At 47.8% G+C, this 22,296-nt stretch overlaps 1 protein-coding gene across 1 annotated transcript; it reads right to left on the bottom strand.

The window, feature by feature from the left end:
• Nucleotides 1-1,079: 1,079 nt before the first annotated feature.
• PTK6 (protein tyrosine kinase 6) lies at nt 1,080-18,517 on the bottom strand. Its single transcript, XM_083507560.1, has 9 exons — nt 18,093-18,517; nt 16,368-16,631; nt 12,659-12,780; nt 10,780-10,943; nt 9,010-9,163; nt 7,844-8,005; nt 6,276-6,457; nt 4,922-5,075; nt 1,080-3,872 (listed from the first exon to the last, which is right to left on the bottom strand). Exons 1-9 carry the CDS (start codon nt 18,182-18,184, stop codon nt 3,685-3,687), a joined length of 1,482 nt encoding a protein of 493 aa, XP_083363686.1. The 5' UTR covers nt 18,185-18,517; the 3' UTR covers nt 1,080-3,684.
• Between the last annotated feature and the right edge of the window lie 3,779 nt (nt 18,518-22,296).

The following is a 22,296-nucleotide window of genomic DNA, read 5'->3' as shown; positions in this document are numbered from 1 at the left end:
ATGGATTGTGTGACTGCAGTACATTGCTTATTGCTTTCGTTTTATGGATCAATGGTCTCGTTAGGTAGTAAAATTCATGTTAAATTGCTGTTTTAGGGATTGTTTTTAAAAGTCTGGAACGGATTAATCTGTTTTGCATTACTTTCTATGGGAAAGCGTGCCTTGGTTTTGGAACGCTTTGGTTTTGGAACGGACTCCCGGAACGGATTAAGTTTGAGAACCAAGGTACCACTGTACTGAATTGTATCAGCCGCCATCCTCACTCGGCCTATCAAAACCTGCCTTTGAAAGCCCTCTCAATTTCAAAAGCAGCTTGATAATATGAAGCGCTGTGTGTGTTTGCAAGAGACAGAAGTACTAAGACCCAATGGGTTGAGTAGAACTAGGTGTGCTGTCCTTTAACTCCCGGCCACTGTTTATACTCTCTTATCTCACCTGGGCTCTATACACAAATGCCACAGCCTACTGCTGTTAACCCTTTTGACGGCCTTTTGGCTCCAGGGATTGCAACATTCCCCACCCCTCCCACCCCTTGGGAAACAGGAAGCATTCAGCTCAAATGCTGAGCCTTTATTTCCTTGAATTTCCCTGCAGAAATTCATAGCTGTGGCTGTGGACCCCGGCATGACAGGCTCAGGTTGTATATATGCGTAAATAAACCATATATCATAAAGACACTGCAGTCTCCACTGGGGGTGAATCTACACACACGGGGTGGGGGGTGGGGAACGCTATAAACAAGTCATAAATTAAATTGTTTTAAAAGATAAAATACTGTATGTAAAATCGCATATAAAAGTTGTGTGCTCTATAGCGCCACCTGGTGTTGTATGTTTATAACACATTTAAAATGCTGTTGTTTTTTGACTAATGTAGCTGAGTCCTGTGTCTCATTTCCAAAAGGAAACACGAACCCTGGATAGGACACCTGGAACCTCCTGGAATCTTGCACCACTCAAGAGATTTTTTTTGGGGGGGCATGCAACAATACAGTAAGTTGATGCAGTGATAAAATTAGGCTCTCACTGTATTCATTTTCTTTGGCCCCTTTCAGACGTGATATTTAGAGAGAGAGAAACTTCTTTTGTGGTTAACACACTTTTAATGTACAGCTGATTAATGCAGCAATCAGGTTGCAATGAGTTAATTCCAACGACAGTCCCTTGAGGTTTGGTGACTTGATCTGAACAAGCCAGTGGAATCTACCAGGCAGATGCCCTTTTATTCTAAACAGCTGAACTCCCAAACAATCACATCAGCATCAATGGAAGACCATCAGGTTTGCTGCCACAGAGAAGGGGTCGCCAAGCAGCAACCATACCTGCCAGTTTGCCTACTGCTGCAAAAGGTCTCAGTACACCCCCTTTAAAATCCACGATATTTGGAAGACTTCTTGCTCTTCCTGCTCAGTTCCTCCTCGTATTGCCTCCGTCTCTCCTGCATTAAACACACCTGTGTTCCATTTTATGCCAGGATTAGACCCTACCCCTCCTCCTGTTCTGAAGAGAGGAGAGGCGCAAAAACCTTCTCCTTATGACTGAGCACCAGTGGCTGATGTAGATGTGTGTGTGTTTTCCCCCCACAGGTGGGGGTCTGGTAGGGAAACATGTTGGGTTTTTTTTGACTACGTGCCATTCTGTGCAGCTTCACACCGAGTCAATGAAGAGTTGGCCAAAGGCCAAGGATGACTGGGCAGGGAGGAGTTATTCTGCCTAGAGATAGGAGACCTTGGATATAGCTCTACCATTGGTTGAGTTCTCACACAGGCATGATGACTTATGACCTTACTGACTGGAGTGTGTGTTGGTCAGTGTGGTGTTCTGAGTTCTGAGAGTCGTTTGGAGTTTAAGAGAGAGGTAGTAAAGATCTGTTTCTGTTCTTGTATATAGTAACTTGTAGGTAAAGGTAAAGGGACGCCTGACCATTAGGTCCAGTCGTGACTGACTCTGGGGTTGCGGCGCTCATCTCACTTTATTGGCCGAGGGAGCCGGCGTACAGCTTCCGGGTCATGTGGCCAGCATGACTAACCCGCTTCTGGAGAACCAGAGCAGAGCACGGAAACGCTGTTTACCTTACCACCAGAGTAGTACCTATTTATCTACTTGCACTTTGACGTGCTTTCGAACTGCTAGGTTGGCAGGAGCAGGGACCGAGCAACGGGAGCTCACCCTGTCGCAGGGATTTGAACCGGCGACCTTCTGATCAGCAAGTCCTAGGCTCTGTGGTTTAACCCACAGCGCCACCCACGTCCTTAGTAACTTGTAGAGTCTGCTGTAAATAATAAACACCTATAAGTAATCAAGTTACTAGTAGCAGCGTCTTGTTCCTGCTTCGTCCATCCTGCCTGCAACTGATTGCTTTCTGGAACTCTGAGTATGCTCTGCTAAGGTCTGGCTATGCTCCTGCAGCAGGTCAAAGTTGCAAAACACCAATAAAACACGCTGGTACCATTTTGCGGCCCTGTCTCTTTTCCTGTTCCTTCAGATACGGCCGCAATTTTGTGCTGCCATGTTCTGCATTTTGTGCCCGGCGCTCACTGCACATTTACAAAATTCCAAATACACCCACTGGCCCCCCAAAATCGGCAAGCCCTGCAGGATTCAGAGTCCCTTCCTGAGGGGGGTATGGCCTCTCTGGAACGGTAAAACCAAGGTGGAAAAGTTCAGATTTGAACTCAAATATTGCCGATCTGAGCCGCAGAAAACACACGAGTCCGCCGAGGTTTGTTCTGCAAATGAAGCCTTCATCTTCAAGAGGTTATCTGCTCTTTTGCCTTCCTGACTCCTTCCAAACAGGGGACGCCCAGATGCCTTGTGCGTTGATTCTCCTTTCTTGTGCATGATAGCTTTTATAGCCTGATGAACATTCCCGGTGGTGCTTCATGGTAAAAAAAAACAAAAAACGGCTAAAGGAAGCCTAGACGGTTATATCCAGTCAAAGGTGACTATGGCGTTGCAGCGCTCATCTCACTTTTCAGGCCGAGGGAGCCGGCGTTGGTCCACAGGCAGCTTTCTGGGTCATGTGGCCAGCATGGCTAAACTGCTTCTGGCGCAACGGGACACTGTGACAGAAGCCAGAGTGCACGGAAACGCCGTTTACTTTCCCGCCGGAGCGGTGCCTATTTATCTACTTGCACTTTGAGGTGCTTTTGAACTGCTAGGTTGGCAGGAGCTGGGACAGAGCAACGGGAGCTCACCCCGTCGCGGGGATTCGAACCGCCGACCTTCCGATCGGCAAGCCCAAGAGGCTCAGTGGTTTAGACCACAGCGCCACCCGCTCTTCATGAGCGACAGTTAAATGGGCCTGTCCCCAGATCCTGCCCTTCCTCTCTTCCCATGAGATGTAGTAATGGGCACCAGCTTGGACAGCTCTTGCACTCATGTCCTGTTTGCAGGCTTTCCTTGGGCGTCTGGCTGGCCACTGTGAGAACAAGATGTCGGCCCTGAGAGGAGTTTGGCCTGATCCAGCTCTTCTTAGTCTCTTATAGTGCAATGCCAATTGAACAAATATGGCATGGAGATCACATGTCGGGAGTCGGAGTCTGTTGTTATCACAGAAGCCCAAAGCCTGCTCCTCTACCCTCCCAAGGTGTGTGCATGTTTCGGTTCAATAGAGGTCGCTTTCTCCGTACGAAATTTGCGAGGTTTAAAGGGAGGAGGAGGAGGAAAGAGGAAGCTGCTCCTTTCATTCCGGGTTCTCATAGTTTGTGAAACTCTGGAGCTGCCCTCTGAGCTGCTTGAAGTCCGGCCTCTCTTTCGGGTTCAGGTCCCAGCATGCGCACATGATGTTGTACATTGTGGCAGGGCAGTTGAGAGGGCAGTGCATCCGGAAACCGGTCTGGACGTGCTTGAAAACTTCACTGTTGGTCATACCTGCAAAGAGCGAGGAAAATGATAATGTTAATACAGTCATGTTACGTTTGCTTCATGTTACGGTCTTTCAGGTTATGCCCTGCAGTCCCGCTTGCGCATGCGCAGAAGAGCTAAATCGCGCTTCGCGTATGCGCACAAGGGCCAAATTGTGCTGCACACCTGTGCAGATATGGTGCTTCAGGTTGCACTCTTTTCATGTTGCGAGCAGGCCTCCAGAACGGATCCTGTTTGTAACCCAAGGTACCACTGCAGTAATAATAATAATAATAATAATAATAATAATAATAATAATAATAGTAATATTAAGTGTAGCTGCATTTAAAATGCAGCAGGTGCTGCTGAATTAACATTATATTTTTTAAATGATCATCAATTTATTTTTATTTTTATTATTGCTCAAGAATTAAAAATTACAGTTGCAAAATCACCCAGTTACAAATTAACAAATTCAAATCCTGTGTTTATCAAATTACCGTATTTTTCGCTCCATAAGAAGCACCTGACCATAAGACGCACTTAGTTTATAGAGGGGGAATGCAAGAAAAAAAATATTCTTTAAATATTTCTTGTTTCCTTGCAACCAGCGCCTTTGTTGTTTGCCAAGCATATAAATATCCATTTATTTCATGCGTGCAATACTTCCAGCTAGAAGGGCTGAATTAACACTATAAATCTTGTAGCCTAAGACTAGCACGGCTATGCATTCATCACAGAATCATAGAAGAGACCCCAAAGCTCATCTAGTCCAACCCAGGAATCTCAATTAAAGCATCCATGACAGATGACCATCCAATCTCTGCTTAAAAGCCTCCGGCTGGGGCAGGTCCTGTGCTGTCTCCGCTGCCAAAATGACTTCCAGAAGGGCCGAAGCTCAGGGATAGAGAAGCTACCCTGGTTTCGCCTCTGTAAGGCTGGGAATGTGCCCTGCCAGGAAACATCAAGAGCCTCTGCCAGTCAGTGCTGGCAGCACTGAGCTGGGAGGACCCGTGGTCTGGCTCAGTATAAAGCAGTTTCCTCGGTTCCTACAATGCCCCGGATCTCAAACGCACCTGGATACGGGTTCTGGCCAAGGGTCATGATTTCATACAGGAGAATTCCAAAGGACCAAACGTCGGATTTGACGGAGTAGCGGCCGTGGGAAAGGGCTTCCGGTGCCGTCCATTTGTAGGGGACGTTGTGGGAGTAAGATTCGTAAACGTTGTCCTGCGAGAACAGAAGAACAACATGTATGTATAACAACAACCCACTGAACACTTTACAGTTGTGCACTTTTATTATTAACTGCATGAGCCACAGAATTCAGCAAAACTTGGTGTCATATTGGTGCAGAATTCTTTTTTTTTTTTTTAAAGCACACAGCAAACTCCAGCCGGGGCACAACCTATTTTTATTTACTGTCAACACTCCCCAAGCCTCAAGAAAATTCCTTTTTGTTTTTGTATATAATTGTTATTAAAGTTTCTGTTTTACAATTTAAAGTACTCATTTTTACATCCTTAAGATATCAAGGTCTTCCCTTCTTCTCTTTCCGTGGTTCATTTTACATATCATAAATCCCTGCATATTTTACGAAAACTATACCATTCAGTATTCCATTACTACATCCATCAAAACCTATTTACACTGTTAAATTTATCTTAATGCTGCCGGAGTTTTCAGCTGCACAAAGGTATTTCCCATATATTCAATAAACGTTTCCCAATCTTCTCTAAACGTATGTTCTTCTTGTTCTCTTATTCTATATGTTAAGTCTGCAAGCTGTGCATATTCTGCCAGCTTGAGTTGCCATTCTTCTTTTGTTGGGACTTGTTTTCCATTTTAGGGCTAACAAAACACAGGCCGCAGTAGTGGCATACATAAACAACCTTTTTTGACACCTGGGGATTTCAGTCTGAATCATCCCCAACAGAAAGGATTCAGGGTTTTTTTTGGGGGGGGGGAAGTACTTTTGAACATTTTTTTCAATTCATTATGGATCATTTCCGAGTTCTCTTTTACCCTTTTACAAGTCTGGAGAAGAGGAGGTTAAGGGGTGATATGATAGCCATGTTCAAATATATAAAAGGATGTCACATAGAGGAGGGAGAAAGGTTGTTTTCTGCTGCTCCAGAGAAGCGGACACGGAGCAATGGATCCAAACTACAAGAAAGAAGATTCCACCTAAACATTAGGAAGAACTTCCTGACAGTAAGAGGTGTTTGACAGTGGAATTTGCTGCCAAGGAGTGTGGTGGAGTCTCCTTTTTTGGAGGTCTTTAAGCAGAGGCTTGACAACCATATGTCAGGAGTGCTCTGATGGTGTTTCCTGCTTGGCAGGGGGTTGGACTTGATGGCCCTTGTGGTCTCTTCCAACTCTATGATTCTATGATTCTATGATTCTAAGTCCACCGCCTCAAGAGAATACCTTGATCAGCCTGGCCATCCCAAAATCTCCCACTTTGCAGATGTTGTTCTCTCCGACCAGGATGTTCCTGGCAGCGAGGTCTCGGTGGATGAATTTCTGCATCTCCAGGTAGCACATGCCATCTGCTACCTGGGACGCCATGTCCACCAGCTCTGCTATATGCAGGTGCTCCCCTTCGGAACCTGGAAGTAAACATAGAGGCGCATTCCAGTTAGGACCTGTCTGCGTTTCTTCTGAAAGTTTTGCTTATCGTTTCCATAAGGAAAGCCTGCTGGATCATGGCAATGGCCCCTTGCAGTCAGGCTGCTCCGTGGGGCCTCTGAGGACTCTGCCTGCCTCTTCCCACTCAGCCGCCCCACAGCTGGGGGGCAGTCAGTGGGCGGACTGTTTGGGGCAATGCGGAGCCTGCAGGCGCCCAAGCCACCTTGTCACTCGCCAGAGAGCCAAGGACAGGCAGAGCCAACCAGGGGCGCCGACTTATAAAAAATATTGGGGGGGCCCATACCGGGGTCCATACTGGCGGCAGGATGGCAGTGGTGCTTTTGCATGCAAGAACCGGCCTGCCCTCCCCAGGCTTCGCGCCGGGAGGCGGCCACCCCCTCCTACCAACGTCACCTTAGACGAACCCAGAAAAAAAGCCCCGCTCCGGCGGCGGGAACTCCCGTCCCCTCCATTCTCCCCTCACCCCGGTCCCTCGCCGGCGACGAATACGCCGTTCCTCGGCCCCGCGGCTCCATTCCTTTCTGAAGTCCCGCCGCTGGGGGTCTTCCTCTGACTGACCGACCTGCCCGCCCCTTCTCAGGAGCTCCCGGTCACTTTGGGAGGCGCGTGCCGGAGTCCCCTGCACGGGTTTTTGGCAAGGTGCCTAATAATTTTCTTAAATTATTGGGGGGGCGGAGCTCCCCCAAACGATTTTTTGAGGGGGCTCGGGCCCCCTCAGGCCCCATGGAGTCGGCGCCTATGGAGCCAACTAATTGTGGATTTGCCTCCTCCGTCATCCTCTCTGCTGAGTTTTACAAGGGCAACACTGAGGCCTCAGGAGGAGGAAGCTGGTAGACAACACCACACTTTGGATGGGTTGCAAGCAGGAAGGTGGGTGGGTAACGGGAAAACTGAAGTGGGTGTGGCAGTGCCCCATTTGCCCAGTATCCACTGCACAGCTGGAAAAGACCACAATAGCTCAAAAGCTAACATTCACATGTGACTTGTGGTCAGCACTCGTGATTTCAGGCAGAAGCAGGGCTTTACTTCCTGTTTACCCCCTGTGGCTGCTCTAGCTCTGCCCTCCGATGACAAAGCATTGGGCTTCTCGTGAGCAGGGTCTTCACGCAAGCAGGGCCCTCGGTTGTACTGGGTTCCCAGCCCTGTGGATCCCCTGTGTGGAAACGCCTGTGGGGAGTTTCCCCAGCAGACAAGCACCCTCAACACGTGAGCATCAGAAGGTGGCAACACGGTGTCAGAAGTGGAGAGAGAATTACTGTCCCACTCAGGAAACTGTGAGAGCCCTACCTGCGAGGAATGCAGGAAGCGGGTTACGGTGAAGGAAGCACCTTGTGCAAAGGTCTCACCTCGGAGGAATTCTAAGAGGTTCCCTTTGCTCATGATCTCCGTGATGATGTACACGGGGTCCCCACGAGTCGAGATGGCGTAGAGGGAGAGGATGTGCTTGTGCCTCAGCTTCTTCATCGCCTCAATTTCGTTCTTGAACATGTCCTGGTACGTCAGATCAGCTGTAGGGAGTGAGAGGGAAGCAAGCACATAGAATCACAGAACTGTAGAGTTGGAAGGGACCCTGAGGGTCATCTAGACCAACCCCGCAATTCAGGAATCCTGCCCACAGTCGTCCCTGAGTAGGCTCGAACCACCAACCTTCTCATCAACCTATTACACTGACTATTGTCGCACTTGTAAAGGAAAGCGTAGTGAGCCTTTTCAAGTTCTGAAAACCTTGCACTGTCAAGAGGCAACTTCGGGATATATTTTTTGTCTTACTTCCCTGGCTGAATGGGAGTTTTTTCATGTTTGAGGTTTTATTGTGTTTATAATATTTTGTTCATCACCAACAAAGGTTCATTTGCCAACAAAGGTCCGTATAGTTCAAGCTATGGTTTTCCCAGTAGTGATGTATGGAAGTGAGAGCTGGACCATAAAGAAGGCTGATCGCCAAAGAATTGATGCTTTTGAATTCTGGTGCTGGAGGAGACTCTTGAGAGTCCCATGGACTGCAAGAAGATCAAACCTCTCCATTCTGAAGGAAATCAGCCCTGAGTGCTCACTGGAAGGACAGATCCTGAAGCTGAGGCTCCAATACTCTGGCCCCCTCATGAGAAGAGAAGACTCCCTGGAAAAGACCCTCATGGTGGGAAAGATGGAGGGCACAAAGAGAAGGGGACGACAGAGGACGAGATGGTTGGATAGTGTCTTCGAAGCTACAAACATGAGTTTGGCCAAACTGCGGGAGGCAGTGGAAGACAGGAGTGCCTGGCGAGCTCTGGTCCAGGGGGTCACGAAGAGTCGGACACGACTAAATGACTAAACAACAACCATATTTTGTTGGGAGCCACCCAGATTGGGTGCAACACAGTCAGATGGGCGGCATATTAACAACAACAAGGAACCCAAATCACTAATCTGGATGCTTCTCTTTGGACCAGCTGTTTCCAAGGCCTCTTCAACATCGACCTGGCATGATAAAGGCAGCTTCCCTTGCTCTTGTGCGAAGCCGAGCTCTCACCTCTGGGGAGCACTTTGATCGCAACTCTGACTCTGTCCTTCCAGTATCCTTCATAGACTTCTCCAAAGTAACCTGCGCCCAGTTTCCGGGCAAGGCGGAACTCTTCCTTTGGCCTCTCCCAGTCGTCCCAGTGCGGCATCGCCGTGGGCTCTTGCTGGAGTCAAAAGAAAAGAAACGGCAAGACTTTGTTACCTAAGGTTCACCCCGAGGACCAATGAAACTGTTAAGTTGTGGGTGAGCATATCAGACAACACAGCGATTCTTCAAACAGCTCTTGTTTATTCACAGGCCAGAACAGAACTGAACTGAAGGGTTCAGCCAGCCTGCTTAAATAGAGCTCCAGTACAACGTAACTGTAACAGTTTTCTAAAACTATCCAATCACTGAACGTCACTTTTGATCCCTTATTTGCATAACTATCTACAGTATGCTGGCCCAGGGTGAGAACTTCAGTATGTAACAGTAACCCTAAAGACTTCCAAAACTTTCCTGCTCAAGTTCTTAGAACGATTGAGTTGGAAGTTATTCCAAGAATCATCTCATCCTACCTCCTGCATGGAGGAATTTCAGCTAAAGCATCCCTGACTGATGGCCATCTTTCTGTGAACTCTGTCAGTTTCACCTTATGGTTACAGGCCCAGGGTGACAGAGCTTTGGGGTGCACGGGAACCCATAGCCGCTATAGCTAGTGAATGTTAGAAATTGATAAATTGTAGAATTTAGATAATATTTTGAGTATTATTATTATTATTATTATTATTAATTCAACTTATACACCACCCTATACCTGGAGGTCTCAGGGTGGATCACAACAAGACCACAACATATAAAATCAAACCAAAAACAGTACAGTGGTACCTCGGGTTACAGAGGCTTCAGGTTACAGACTCCACTAACCCAGAAATAGTACCTCGGGTTAAGAACTTTGCTTCAGATTGAGAACAGAAATCGCGCTCCAGCGGCGCGGCGGCAGCAGGAGGCCCCATTAGCTAAAGTGGTGCTTCAGGTTAAGAACAGTTTCAGGTTAAGAACGGACCTCCGGAACCAATTAAGTACTTAACCCGAGGTACCACTGTAACTCAATAATGCCCCCCCAAGCCACATTCTAAAAGAGTGTTGGATGTCAATGAGATCAACCAAAGGCCTGGTTAAAAAGGAACGTTTTTGCCTGGTGTCTAAAGGTGTACAGTGGTACCTCGGGTTAAGAACTTAATTCGTTCTGGAGGTCTGCTCTTAACCTGAAACTGTTCTTAACCTGAGACACCACTTTAGCTAATGGGGCCTCCCGCTGCCGCTGTGCCGCCACTGTGCGATTTCTGTTCACATCCTGAGGTAAAGTTCTTAACCCGAGGTACTATTTCTGGATTAGCGGAGACTGTAACCTGAAGCATCTGTAACCTGAAGCATCTGTAACCCGAGGTACCGCTGTATAATGAAGGCGCCAGGCAAACGTCCCTGGGGAGAGCATTCTATAGATGGGGAGCCACTGCAAAGAAGGCCCCGTTCTCGTGTTGCCACCCTCTGGACCTCTTGAGGAGGAGGCACATGCAGAAGGGCCTTGGGTGATGATCTCTGGGTTCGGGTAGGTTCATATGGGAAGATGCCAGACGCCTTTAAAATACAGGTTGAATTTCTTTTCGGGAGATGCCATTCAGAAGACATGAAGAACAAGGTGTCAGGTCATTAAAGGACATTTAACCTTCTCGTCCTCACTTCCGTTTGCTAACCGGGGCCGGCCAAATGCGTCTGCAGTTGCAAATTTGGACTTACCTTGTAGCACGGGGTCAAGAGCCTCAGCCCGTGGGTGAGCGCTTTCTCTTTGTAATACTCGACCAGGGAGTGCAGGTCTGGGAAGGAGCGTGTGGCGTTCATGTAGTAAGCTCCCTGGTCGTTGCGCAAGATCTTGTAGTGCCTCACCAGTGACTCATCTCGGACTGTGAAATCGCGGAAAGGAGAGTCAGAGAAAGAGGGAACAATGCAGAAAGGGGGAGGGGAAGCGGGGGAACACCCAAATCATTACAGGCTGTTATCTTCCTGTTCCCGTAAGTGCCCTGCTGAAAACTGGGCAGGCTGCCAGCTCCCCCACGGTTCTGTTCAGTACAGGATCTGCTGTGTTTCATACCCGAGTGTGGGAGAGGCTTTGGGCAAATGTTCCTCCACATCTGACATTTTAACGCAGCAGGTAGACTGGTGACTGGGAGCGGCTGCCGAGACCACAGAACACCGGTCTTGAAAGACCTACATTGGCTCCCAGTACATTTCCGAGCACAATTCAAAGTGTTGGTGCTGACGTTTAAAGCCCTAAACTGCCTCGGCCCAGTATACCTGAAGGAGCGTCTCCGCCCCCATTGTTCTACCCGGACACTGAGATCCAGCACCGAGGGCCTTCTGGCGGTTCCCTGACTGTGAGAAGCCATGTTACAGGGAACCAGGCAGAGGGCCTTCTCGGTGGTGGCACCTGCCCTGTGGAATGCCCTCCCATCAGATGTCAAAGAGATAAACAACTACCTGACATTTAGAAGACATCTGAAGGCAGCCCTGTTCAAGGAAGTTTTTAATGTGTGACATTCTAATGTATTTTTAATCTTTGTTGGAAGCTGCCCAGAGTGGCTGGGGAAACCCAGCCAGATGGGCGGGGTACAAATAATAAATTATTATTATTATTATTATTATTATTATTATTATTATTATTATTATTAAACCCTGCATTGCACGGGGTTGGACTAAATGACCCTCAGGGTCCTTTCCAACTCTACATTTCTAGGATTAAACAACCTGACTGGTAGAATGTGTGCTTTTATTTAAAATGCACCTCTGGGTTACAGTGGTACCTCAGGTTACATACACCTCAGGTTACATACGCTTCAGGTTACAGACTCCGCTAACCCAGAAATATTACCTTGGGTTAAGAACTTTGCTTCAGGATGAGAACAGAAATCGCGCAGCAGCGGCACGGCGGCAGCGGGAAGCCCCATTAGCTAAAGTGGTGCTTCAGGTTAAGAACAGTTTCAGGTTAAGAACAGACCTCCAGAACGAATTAAGTACTTAACCCGAGGTACCGCTGTATTTGTGGGGCAAAGGAATTTGTTCATTCTCCCCACCACCACCACCAATATAGTCCGGCCCACCACATGATCGGTGGACGGTGGACCAGCCCACGGCTAAAAAGGGTTGAAAAAGGTTGTCTATTCCACCATGGAATCTGATCTTTGGAACTCCTCGCACAAGGAGTCCCCCCCCCCGACACCATTGTTAGTTTCTTTTGGGCAACATTTGGATGACAACTTTTCTTTTAAAAATGACCAGGTCTTTGTTTCGTTTTTCATTTCCGTTTTGCCTTTGTTTTATGCTGGATTTTCGACAGCCTAGTCTGGCCTGTTTATGAGGATTCCTATTCTGTTCCATTCTATATTAAAACTTGTAAGCTGCCGTGGCAGAAGAATCACCAAGAAATGGTAGTAATGAACGGTTGGCAGAAATCTTATTGCCGATGTCTCTGGCGTAAATCGCTGCAGGGCTTCTTGCAGTGGCGAGCGATATATACGTTTAACAAAATGAAAACCCAGCTCTATAAGAAAATTAGTAGGAGCTTTTTCTCCTTTGCAGCTGGTCACTCAAGTTGGAAAGGTAGGAAGTGAAAAACACTTACCTGACAAAACATACTCGGCCCCCTTTTTCTCGCTGATACGGATTAGGAAGGCTCCAACCATATTCTCTTCTGACATCAGCCGGTGGACTGTTTCAGAACGGGAAATCTGCCCAAAGAACCACCTACAGAAGGAACAATTTTTATAAATTGCTTTCCTTTCAAGGAAGAAGGGTTGCAGTTCAGCGGTAGAGCAACTCCCAACGAGGTCATAGAAACGAGAAACAGTAATTTTATGGCAATGCATCGAAAGGTAACTGCTTGTTAGGATAGGGCATAGCTCTGCCAAACCCTACACCAAAGGAGAAATAGACATAAACCTGATATCAGGAACCACAAGACAGAGAAACTAGTAGGAGAACACTTCAGTCTCCCAGGGCATTCTATACAAGATCTCAAAGTAACTGTCTTATTACCAAAGAATTTCAGAAATAGACTGGAAAGAGAAGTTGCTGAATTGCAACTTATGACCAAACTTAAAACCATGGAGAGACCTGGTCTGAATAGGGCCATTGGATTCTTATCTCATTATACACAATAAAGCTATTTTTAGCCATCTCACCCCTTGATTTTTCCTGTAAGGCCAATTGCAGTCATTAACAACGGCCTCGGTCCTGTATACCTGAAGGAGCATCTCCACCCCCATCGTTCAGCCCGGACCCTGAGATCCAGCGCCAAGGGCCTTCTGGTGGCTCTCTCGTTGCGAGAAGTAAGGTTACAGGGAACCAGACACAGGGCCTTCTTGGTAGTGGCGCCCACCCTGTGGAACGCCCTCCCAGCAGATGTGAAGGAAATAAGCAGCTATCCTATCTTTAAAAGACGTCTGTTTAGGGAAGTTTTTAATATTTAATGCTGTACTGTTTTTAACACTCAATTGGGAGCCGCCCAGAGTGGCTGGGGGAACTCAGCCAGATTGGTGGGGATAAATATTATTATTATTATTATTATTATTATTATTATTATTATTATTATTATTATTATATAACAGTCCAACACGTTTACCACACCTATCAGCCAATCTCCCATTCCCACCACCCTTCTCAGTAATACCCCTCCCCACCCTCTCACTATATATAAGGGTCTGGTGACTTCTGTTTCAGTGTATCTGAAGAAGTGTGTATGTACATGAAAGCTCATACCAATCCAGTAGATGCTTGGGTTGTAAACGTGATCCGTGCGGGATGCACGTTTGCAACCTGCAGCCTTTGCAACCCACAGCGGTGCGTCTGCGCATGCGCCAGTTGCGATTTGGTGCTTCTGCGCATGCGCAACCCCCGAAACCCAGAAATAACCCTTTCCGGTACTTCTGGGTTTCGGTGGGTCCATAACCCGAAAAAACACAGCCTGAAGCGTCTGTAACCTGAGATATGACTGTAACTAACTTGGTTGGTCTCTAAGGTGCTACTGGAAGGAATTTTTTATTTACAAAAAAAGAGATAACAGTATGATTGAGGGGCACAGACATTTTAAAAACGAGAAACCTGAACCACAGGCAGTTGCACTGGAGAGCTTTTTCCTCCTTCCCAGCTCTGTGGTTCAATGTGCAGGTGTGGTCCAAAAAGGCAAATCCAGGACTGGGGACATGCAGAAAGATGAGAAGAGTCTGCTGGACAGGCTAATGGTCCCATTTATTCCACCATCCTGCGCTCACAGCAGCCACCCAGATGCCAGATACAGGAACTGAGCACAAATGCCCTCTCTCTCCTCCTGCGGTTGCCAGGAACTGGCATTCAGAAATATTACTTCCTCCTACTACGGAGTCACCATCATGGCTAGCAGCCTTCAATAGCCCTCTCTTCTTAAGAAAGTGCGCTCCATAGTTTTCCTCTATGCACAGCATGCAGCAAATTCTGCAACCGCCAGCACAAAAGCAGGTGCAGAACCCACATCCCTGGGAGCGGCCGCAGCTTTATTTCCAACCCCGCGTTTAGAGCAAGCTTTTCCCCCCTTTGCCTGAAAAGGCAAGCCTTAAAGTTATAGTAAGCAATCCTACATTTCTTACAAAAGCAGAGACATCACCTTGCCAACAAAGGACCGTATAGTTAAAGCCATGGTTTTCCCAGTAGTGATGTGTGGAAGTGAGAGCTGGACCATAAAGAAGGTTGATCGCCGAAGAATTGATGCTTTCGAATTATGGTGCTGGAGGAGACTCTTGAGAGTCCCATGGACTGATAAGGAGAAAAGACTGTAAATTTTTTCAATATGCAATGACTGCAGCAAGAGTGTTGCTGGCACAGAAATGGAAACAGCAGGAAATACCGACGGTGGAAGAATGGAGAATGAAACTGTTAGACTACGCTGAGTTGGACAAATTCACTGGGAAAATTAGATACCAAAGAGACCAAAGGTTCATCGAAGACTGGGGGAAATTTGTGGAATATCTGGAAAATATAAGCAAGGGACAGATAACGCTAGAGGGGTTTAAGAAAGTTCTATGAAAAACTAAGAAGTATTGTCTAAAGAGAAAGAAATTAAGGATTTTACTAATGTCAATACATACTATGAAATGCGTAAAATAATGCACACGAAAGCTCATACCAAGAACTAACTTAGTTGGTCTTTAAGGTGCTACTGGAAGGAATTTTTTTATTTTGACTATGGCAGACCAACACGGCTACCTATCTGTATATGAAATGCGTATTAAGAGTAATAACTATGGGTGATTTTGGAGGAAGCTGAAGGAAGTCCAGAAAAGAAGTAATTTGTGAAAATTTGATGTGAAATTTATTGTTTGTTTTATTTTGTATTAAATTAATAAAAAAAAATTTTTTTTAAAAAAGAGAGTCCCATGGACTGCAAGAAGATCAAACCTCTCCATTCTTAAGGAAATCAGCCCTGAGTGCTCACTGGAAGGACAGATCCTGAAGCTCCAATACTTTGGCCACCTCATGAGAAGACTCCCTGGAAAAGACCCTGATGTTGGGAAAGATGGAGGGCACAAGGAGAAGGGGACGACAGAGGACGAGATGGTGGGACAGTGTTCTGGAAGCTACCAGCATGAGTTTGACCAAACTGCAGGAGGCAGTGGAAGACAGGAGTGCCTGGCGTGCTCTGGTCCATGGGGTCACAAAGAGTCAGACACGACTAAACGACTAAACAACAACAAAGCAATCTTACAAGGCTGGAATGAAGACAGGAGATAATGTATGGGTGAAATTGCAGTCTCCTCCTGTGCTTCACCGTCTCCTCACAAGGCTCTGCCAAAGCAGGAAGAGGGAATGCATGTTTTGGGTTTTTGTTTTGCATGTGAAATCAAATGAATCCATCAAATCTGCATATCAAATCAATCTGGCTTTTGCGGTCCCAGAATCGGGATGTGGGTTAAGTGCCTGTCCACATCTCGGTTTAATGCAGGTTGTAAACCTCTCGTGTGCGTCTTTTTAATTTCCCCTCATCCATGTAGCTCCCAGACCCCCAACTACTGCTGCCCAACACTCTTTCCAAATTCCCTGGGCCACTGATGTATCTCCCCAAATCAGATTTTCAAAGCATGGGGAACCTCTGGGTTTAGGGAGCAGAAAGTGTTGTGCAGCGCTTGCTGGAGGAGAAAGCAAGGGGAAATTGTAGGGTGAGAAAGAGGTTCCCGATCCACATTAAGTCAAGGGATTGTGGGGACCCTAATTCCAAAACACTCAATGCCCAGATTTCATCTCTATGCTGCATTTTTAACACTTTTAAAACTGGCTGGGGATATTTGCAGACGTGTACTTACGGCTCTGCCTCCATAGTCTCCTGCTTGGCCAAGTAGTTGTAAGGCACATAGCCTTCTTCGTAACCCGTCCGGGACGGATCCAGCTTCTTGGCCCACCACCACTCTCCTTTCTTCTCGATCACTTGGAAGAGATCTCCAGCCCGGAAGCTCAGTTCTGTCTCCGTCATGGCTTTGAAGTCCCACAGGCTGGTGTAAAGGCAGTTCCTGGCTCTCCATGGCGGCGCAGGCTTGGAACTCATGGTGTCAAGGCAGGCAAGCTGAAGGCTAGAGCAGATTAATGGCCTGTGTGGGTGAAATCTTATGCCTCTGAGAAAATCACCCCCACCACACACTGCAGAAATCCAGGTTCGTTCTGGCCACAGATCCTTTTCAAAGGCCCATCGCCTGCTACAAACCTCCGCGGGTGAACCTTGGGAAAGCCTTTGCAAATCTTGGGGAGTTGCCTTTTATCTGCACCAGATCAGGTGGAGGCTGCCAAGGAAGGCTTTGCGAGAAAAACCTTCCCCACTTCCTCTTTATAAGGAAGAACGAGAGAAAGAGAGAGAGAGAGAGAGCAATAACCTGTCCCTTGCCCTGCCCTGTTGTTGTTCCTTCAACAGAAGAGGAAGGAGGAGGCGGTGAAAGAGAAAGAGAACGTTCGGATTCCCTTCTCCGAGACTGGGGCTCCGGATGCAAATCCCGACGCCTCGTGGCTTCTCGGCGTCTGAGTCAGCCTTTGGGAGATGGGCTAAGCGGGGAGGCCAACCCCGTTTCGCTGCCCAAGGCGACATGGGACCGTGCCAGTGCTGCCAAAGCCTTGCTCAGACGGTTAGAATCATAGAATCATAGAATCATAGAATCATAGAGTTGGAAGAGACCACAAGGGCCATCGAGTCCAACCCCCTGCCAAGCAGGAAACACCATCAGAGCACTCCTGACATATGGTTGTCAAGCCTCTGCTTAAAGACCTCCAAAGGAGGAGACTCCACCACACTCCTTGGCAGCAAATTCCACTGTCAAACAGCTCTTACTGTCAGGAAGTTCTTCCTAATGTTTAGGTGGAATCTTCTTTCTTGTAGTTTGGATCCATTGCTCCGTGTCCGCTTTTCTGGAGCAGCAGAAAACAACCTTTCTCCCTCCTCTATGTGACATCCTTTTATGTATTTGAACATGGCTATCATATCACCCCTTAACCTCCTCTTCTCCAGGCTAAACATGCCCAGCTCCCTTAGCCGTTCCTCATAAGGCATCGTTTCCAGGCCTTGGACCATTTTGGTTGCCCTCCTCTGGACACGTTCCAGTTTGTCAGTGTCCTTCTTGAACTGTGGTGCCCAGAACTGGACACAGTACTCCAGGTGAGGTCTGACCAGAGCAGAATAGAGTGGCACTATTGTGTGAGATCTAGCAAGATCTCTGGGGATTCTTGCGAGCTCTCGCCAGAAGCCGCTGCTATACGACCCCGACAGCAATGGCAGGGGAGAGTGGACACCTGCGAGACACACAGAAAGTTAACAGCCAAAGGCCTGGTGAAAGAGGAATGTTTTTGCCTGGCTCCTGAAAATCTACAACAATGGTGCCAAGCGAGTCTCCCAGGGGAGAGCATCCCATAGGTGTGTGACACACCCACACCAGGGCCGGCCCACCCATGAGGCAAAGTGAGGCGACTGCCTCAGTTGGCGGGATCCACAGGACAGCAGATCTCAATGCAGATCTGTCCCCCATTTCTGATTGTAGATCTTCACTTACCCCTTCTTCCCTGGCAGGGAGAAGGACCCCGTTTTGTGGTTAGCCTCAGGTGCCAAAATGTCTCCTGCCATACCTGGTTTCACACCATGCATCCAAATAGGCAATTTCTGCGGTGGCTCCGTGCCTGGAAAAAACCAAGCATTGGTCTGATTAAAATTTTATGGTTTTCAAAAATGTGTTTGTGGTAAGGGGGTGGTTTGTTTGTTTTTGTTTCTATTCACATTTTGTATTTTTCTGTTGCGATCTGCCCTGGAATCTTCGGGTGAAGGGTATGTATGCACATCCTAATAGGAAATAATAATAACAACTTCAGAAGTCTCCTTCATCACTTCTATTGTTTTGATGTGAATTCTTTCTTCCCAAAAGTACCCCAACACGAGGTTCTCCTGGAGGCTAAAGGAAGATGCATGGGATTTTCCTCTTCAAGGGCAGAGAGAGGATCTCATGTTGGATTTCCCCTCCACGTGCTGTGGAAACTCCCATGGCCTGATGACGTCAGCGCTCCAGGCCTGAAAAGGGGGCGTGTGCCGGAGACGAGACTGGGGAAGACCAGGAGAAAGTTGGGATCCAGGTATTTCCCAATCCAACACGCCAACGCACCGACCCAAATTTCAGCTAACCCTGAGAGCTGGTGCAGTTTATTTCCCTTCTATTTCCCACTTATTTCCAGCTCCGGATTCTGATCCCTTTGAGCTTCGGCGCAGCAGGAGTGCATCTGAGAGCGTGCAGAGGGCCTTCCTGTCGCTACTGAGCCACAGAGGAGCAGCAAATCCTGATTAAATTGCCTGGGACGGCAGGGTGCATGCCAGGAGGGAAGGGAGAGTACCGCCAGACAGGGAATGCGGGCGATGCTTTCTGCCCTGCTCTTTCTCCCCGCTAAAGGGCAGAGTGCTTCTGGGCGCGTGCAGAGCGCCTTGCCGTCGATCCTGAGCCCCGGCGGCAGCAGGAGCAGCAGCAGATCACGAGACAGCTGGCCGACATGAGCGGGTGCAGGCAAAGAAGTGAGGGCGGGAGGGGAAACGCCAGCGATGGTCTCCGCCCCGCTCCACTTTTCTCCGCAAATGACCCGAGATTAGAAGAGGGGCTACGGAGCCGCAATACCGCACTTCGCCGCCAGAGGGCGCAGCACGGACCGCGCTCCCTCTCGCTCCTGCCGGCTGCACACGCGTCACTGTCGGCCTCGCGAGGGAGGGGCTGAGGCCCGGGACTAGCCGGAGAGTGCTTATTTGCATCCCGCCGCGACCGGCATGCCTTGCGGCCACCACGACGCGGTTTTCGCGGGCTCCGCCGGTTCGGGGCCGGTTCCGGCTGTGGCGGGGACGCCGCTTGCAGGGAGAGCGAAAGGCGTGTTCCGGGGCGCCCGGGCATCTCGAGTTTGGCCCGCAGGCGAGGGCACCGTAACCTCAGGGGCAGGCGCGCGTGCGGTGGCTGCTGCCGTGTGGGTGCAGAAGGCATACTCTGGTTTCTCTTCAGATCGTATAAATCTTTCGCCTTTTACTAAAGATTTCCGTGGAGAGGAACATTTATGAGTTTTCAACTAATTTTTTGAGGCCTTGCTTCGGCAGGGCTGTCCTTTCGTGGTGCAAAAATAGAATTATTCTTTGCGTAGTTGATATGATATGCTAATATTGCTCCTGTTTCCTCATTCTTTGGGACAGAAAGTGGTCCTGTGTGTGGTCCTGAATGGGGTAACTGTGCCCCTGAAGGACCAGGTGCGCAGCCTGGGAGTCATTCTGGACTCACAGCTGTCCATGGAGGCGCAGGTCAATTCTGTATCCAGCGCAGCTGTTTACCAGCTCCATCTGGCACAAGCCTGAGACCCTACCTGCCCACAGACTGTCTGGCCAGAGTGCTGCATGCTGTAGTTATCTCTTGCTTGGACTAATGCAATGCCCTCTACGTGGGGCTACCTTTGAGGGTGACTCGGAAACTACCTTTGAGGGTGACTCGGTGTAAAAACAGATCTAGTTCTTGCTCGATTAAGCTGTGCGTTCAGCTAGTAATGAGTCAGTCTGGGTGAGGCTCAACAACGCCAAATATCAAATCTGAGCTTGTAGATCCGTACTATGCTCTCCCCCACCCCCAACACCAAAAGAAAAGCGGTACTTGGAGCTTGTTCAGCCTTATATCACATCTCTCCATCCTATGGCAACCACAGGGAGGGGGTGGGACAATGGGGTCACGAAGAGGAGGACACAACTAAACAACAACAACAATATAGCAATGGTGGAGAAGTAGAACTTTGTGTCATCCGCATGTTGCCAGACGTAATGTCTCCTAGTCCTACCTGGATATTTATTTTATTTTATTTATTAATTTGGTATACTTCCCTTTGCCTTGTTTGATGGAGGGCTGCAAAATCAGAAGCAAGAGACTATATGCTGGAGAAGGTAAGTGAAAGAGAAAATCCCAGCAGACTATAGGGATGCCAAAATTATCAATCTCTTTTTTAAAAAAGGTGACAGAATGGATAGTGGAAACTATCAAGCATCTCTTTATTAGCTGCAGCCAGTGTGATCCGGTGTTAAACAGGGTTGTGTTACTGCCCCAACTCTATTCATTATTTTCATTGCCATGATCCTACACTTTGTCGAAGGGAAACTCCCCACCTGAGTAGAAATCATTTATCAAACAGATGGAAAGCTCTTCAATCTGAGCAGGATGAAAGCAAAGAGTAAGGATACCATAACTTCCGCCATAGAGCTTCAGTATGCTATTTATTTATTTATTTATTTATTTATTTATTTATACATACCCCACCCATCTGGCTGAGTTTCCCCAGCCACTCTGGGCGGCTCCCAATCAAATGTTAAAAACAGTACAGCATTAAATATTTAAAAATTCCCTAAACACGTGGTGTGCGCACACTCAGAGGATGACCTCAAAACCATCCTAAATATCTTCACAAAAGCTTGGCCCATCACTCAACATTCCCCCCCCCCCCAAAAATGTGCTGCACCAACAAATACAAAATAACCCCTCTACAGTGTCACAAATTCAACTTTCCACAACGGCCAACATCAATGCCGAAATCCAGCATCGCCTGAGCTCTGCGAGTGCAGCTTTCTCCCGATTGAAGTGCAGAGTGTTTGAGGACTGGGACATGCTTGTTTAGAAAGCTATTGTACTACCAACCTTACTGTATGCTTGTGAAACATGGACCACTTACAAACGCCATCTCCAACCCCTCGAAAGATTCCAATAGTGGAGTGTCCAAAAATTTTTACACATCACTTGGGAAGACAGGCAAACTAATGCCAGTTTACTGGAAGAAGCAAAGATCACCAGTGTTGAAGCAATGATTCTTCAACATCAACTTCCTTGGAATGGTCATGCCCGATTATCATCTTCCAAAGCAACTACTCTATTCCGAACTTAAAAAAGGAAAGCGTAATGCTGGTGGTCAACAAAAAAGGTTTACAGACTCTCTAAAAGCAAATCTAAAAAAATGTAGTATAATCACCAACAGTTGGGAAACACTGGCCTGTGAGTGCTCCAATTGTAAGATAGTCTTTACCAAAGGCATCGTGGACTTTGTCGGAAACCTATGTCCCCACTGTGGAAGGACTTGTGGTTCCAGAACTGGCCTCCAGTCACTTACTGTTAAGACCATATTCAAGGAAAACAATCTTACTCGACTAATAATAATAATAATAATAATAATTTATTTATACTCCACCCATCTGGCTGGGTTTCCCCAGCCACTCTGGGCGGCTTCCAACAAAATATTAAAATACAATAGTCTGTCAAACATTAAAAGCTTCCCTAAAGAGGGAAGGTTTCCTGTAACTTGGCTTCTTGCAGCGAGGGAACCGCCAGAAGGCCCTCGGAGCTGGACCTCAGTGTCCGGGCTGAACGATGGGGGTGGAGACGCTCCTTCAGGTATACTGGACCAAGGCTGTTTAGGGCTTTAAAGGTCAGCACCAACACTTTGAATTGTGCTCGGAAACGCACTGGGAGCCAGTGTAGGTCTTTCAAGACCGGTGTTATGTGGTCTCGGTGGCTGCTCCCAGTCACCAGTCTAGCTGCCGCATTCTGGATTAGTTGTAGTTTCCGAGTCACCCTCAAAGGTAGCCCCACGTAGAGCACATTGCAGTAGTCCAAGCAAGAGATAACTACAGCATGCAGCACTCTGGCCAGACAGTCTGTGGGCAGGTAGGGTCTCAGGCTTGTGCCAGATGGAGCTGGTAGACATCTGCGCTGG

The sequence above is a fragment of the Podarcis liolepis genome, assembly GCF_965112155.1.
Source record: "Podarcis liolepis genome assembly, chromosome: 6".
NCBI classification, from domain to species: Eukaryota; Metazoa; Chordata; class Lepidosauria; order Squamata; family Lacertidae; genus Podarcis; species Podarcis liolepis.
Note: the sequence above shows the minus strand (reverse complement) of the source record. Positions and strands in the feature narration are given on the sequence as shown.

Coding starts and splice junctions, on each gene's coding strand:
- PTK6 (XM_083507560.1), bottom strand. CDS start 18,184: ATGCATGGTGTGAAACCAGGTATGGCAGGAGACATTTTGGCACCTGAG. Junction 8,006..9,009: donor GATCAAAGTGCTCCCCAGAG/GTGAGAGCTCGG, acceptor CACTCCCTACAG/CTGATCTGACGTACCAGGAC. Junction 6,458..7,843: donor CCTCTTAGAATTCCTCCGAG/GTGAGACCTTTG, acceptor GTTTACTTCCAG/GTTCCGAAGGGGAGCACCTG.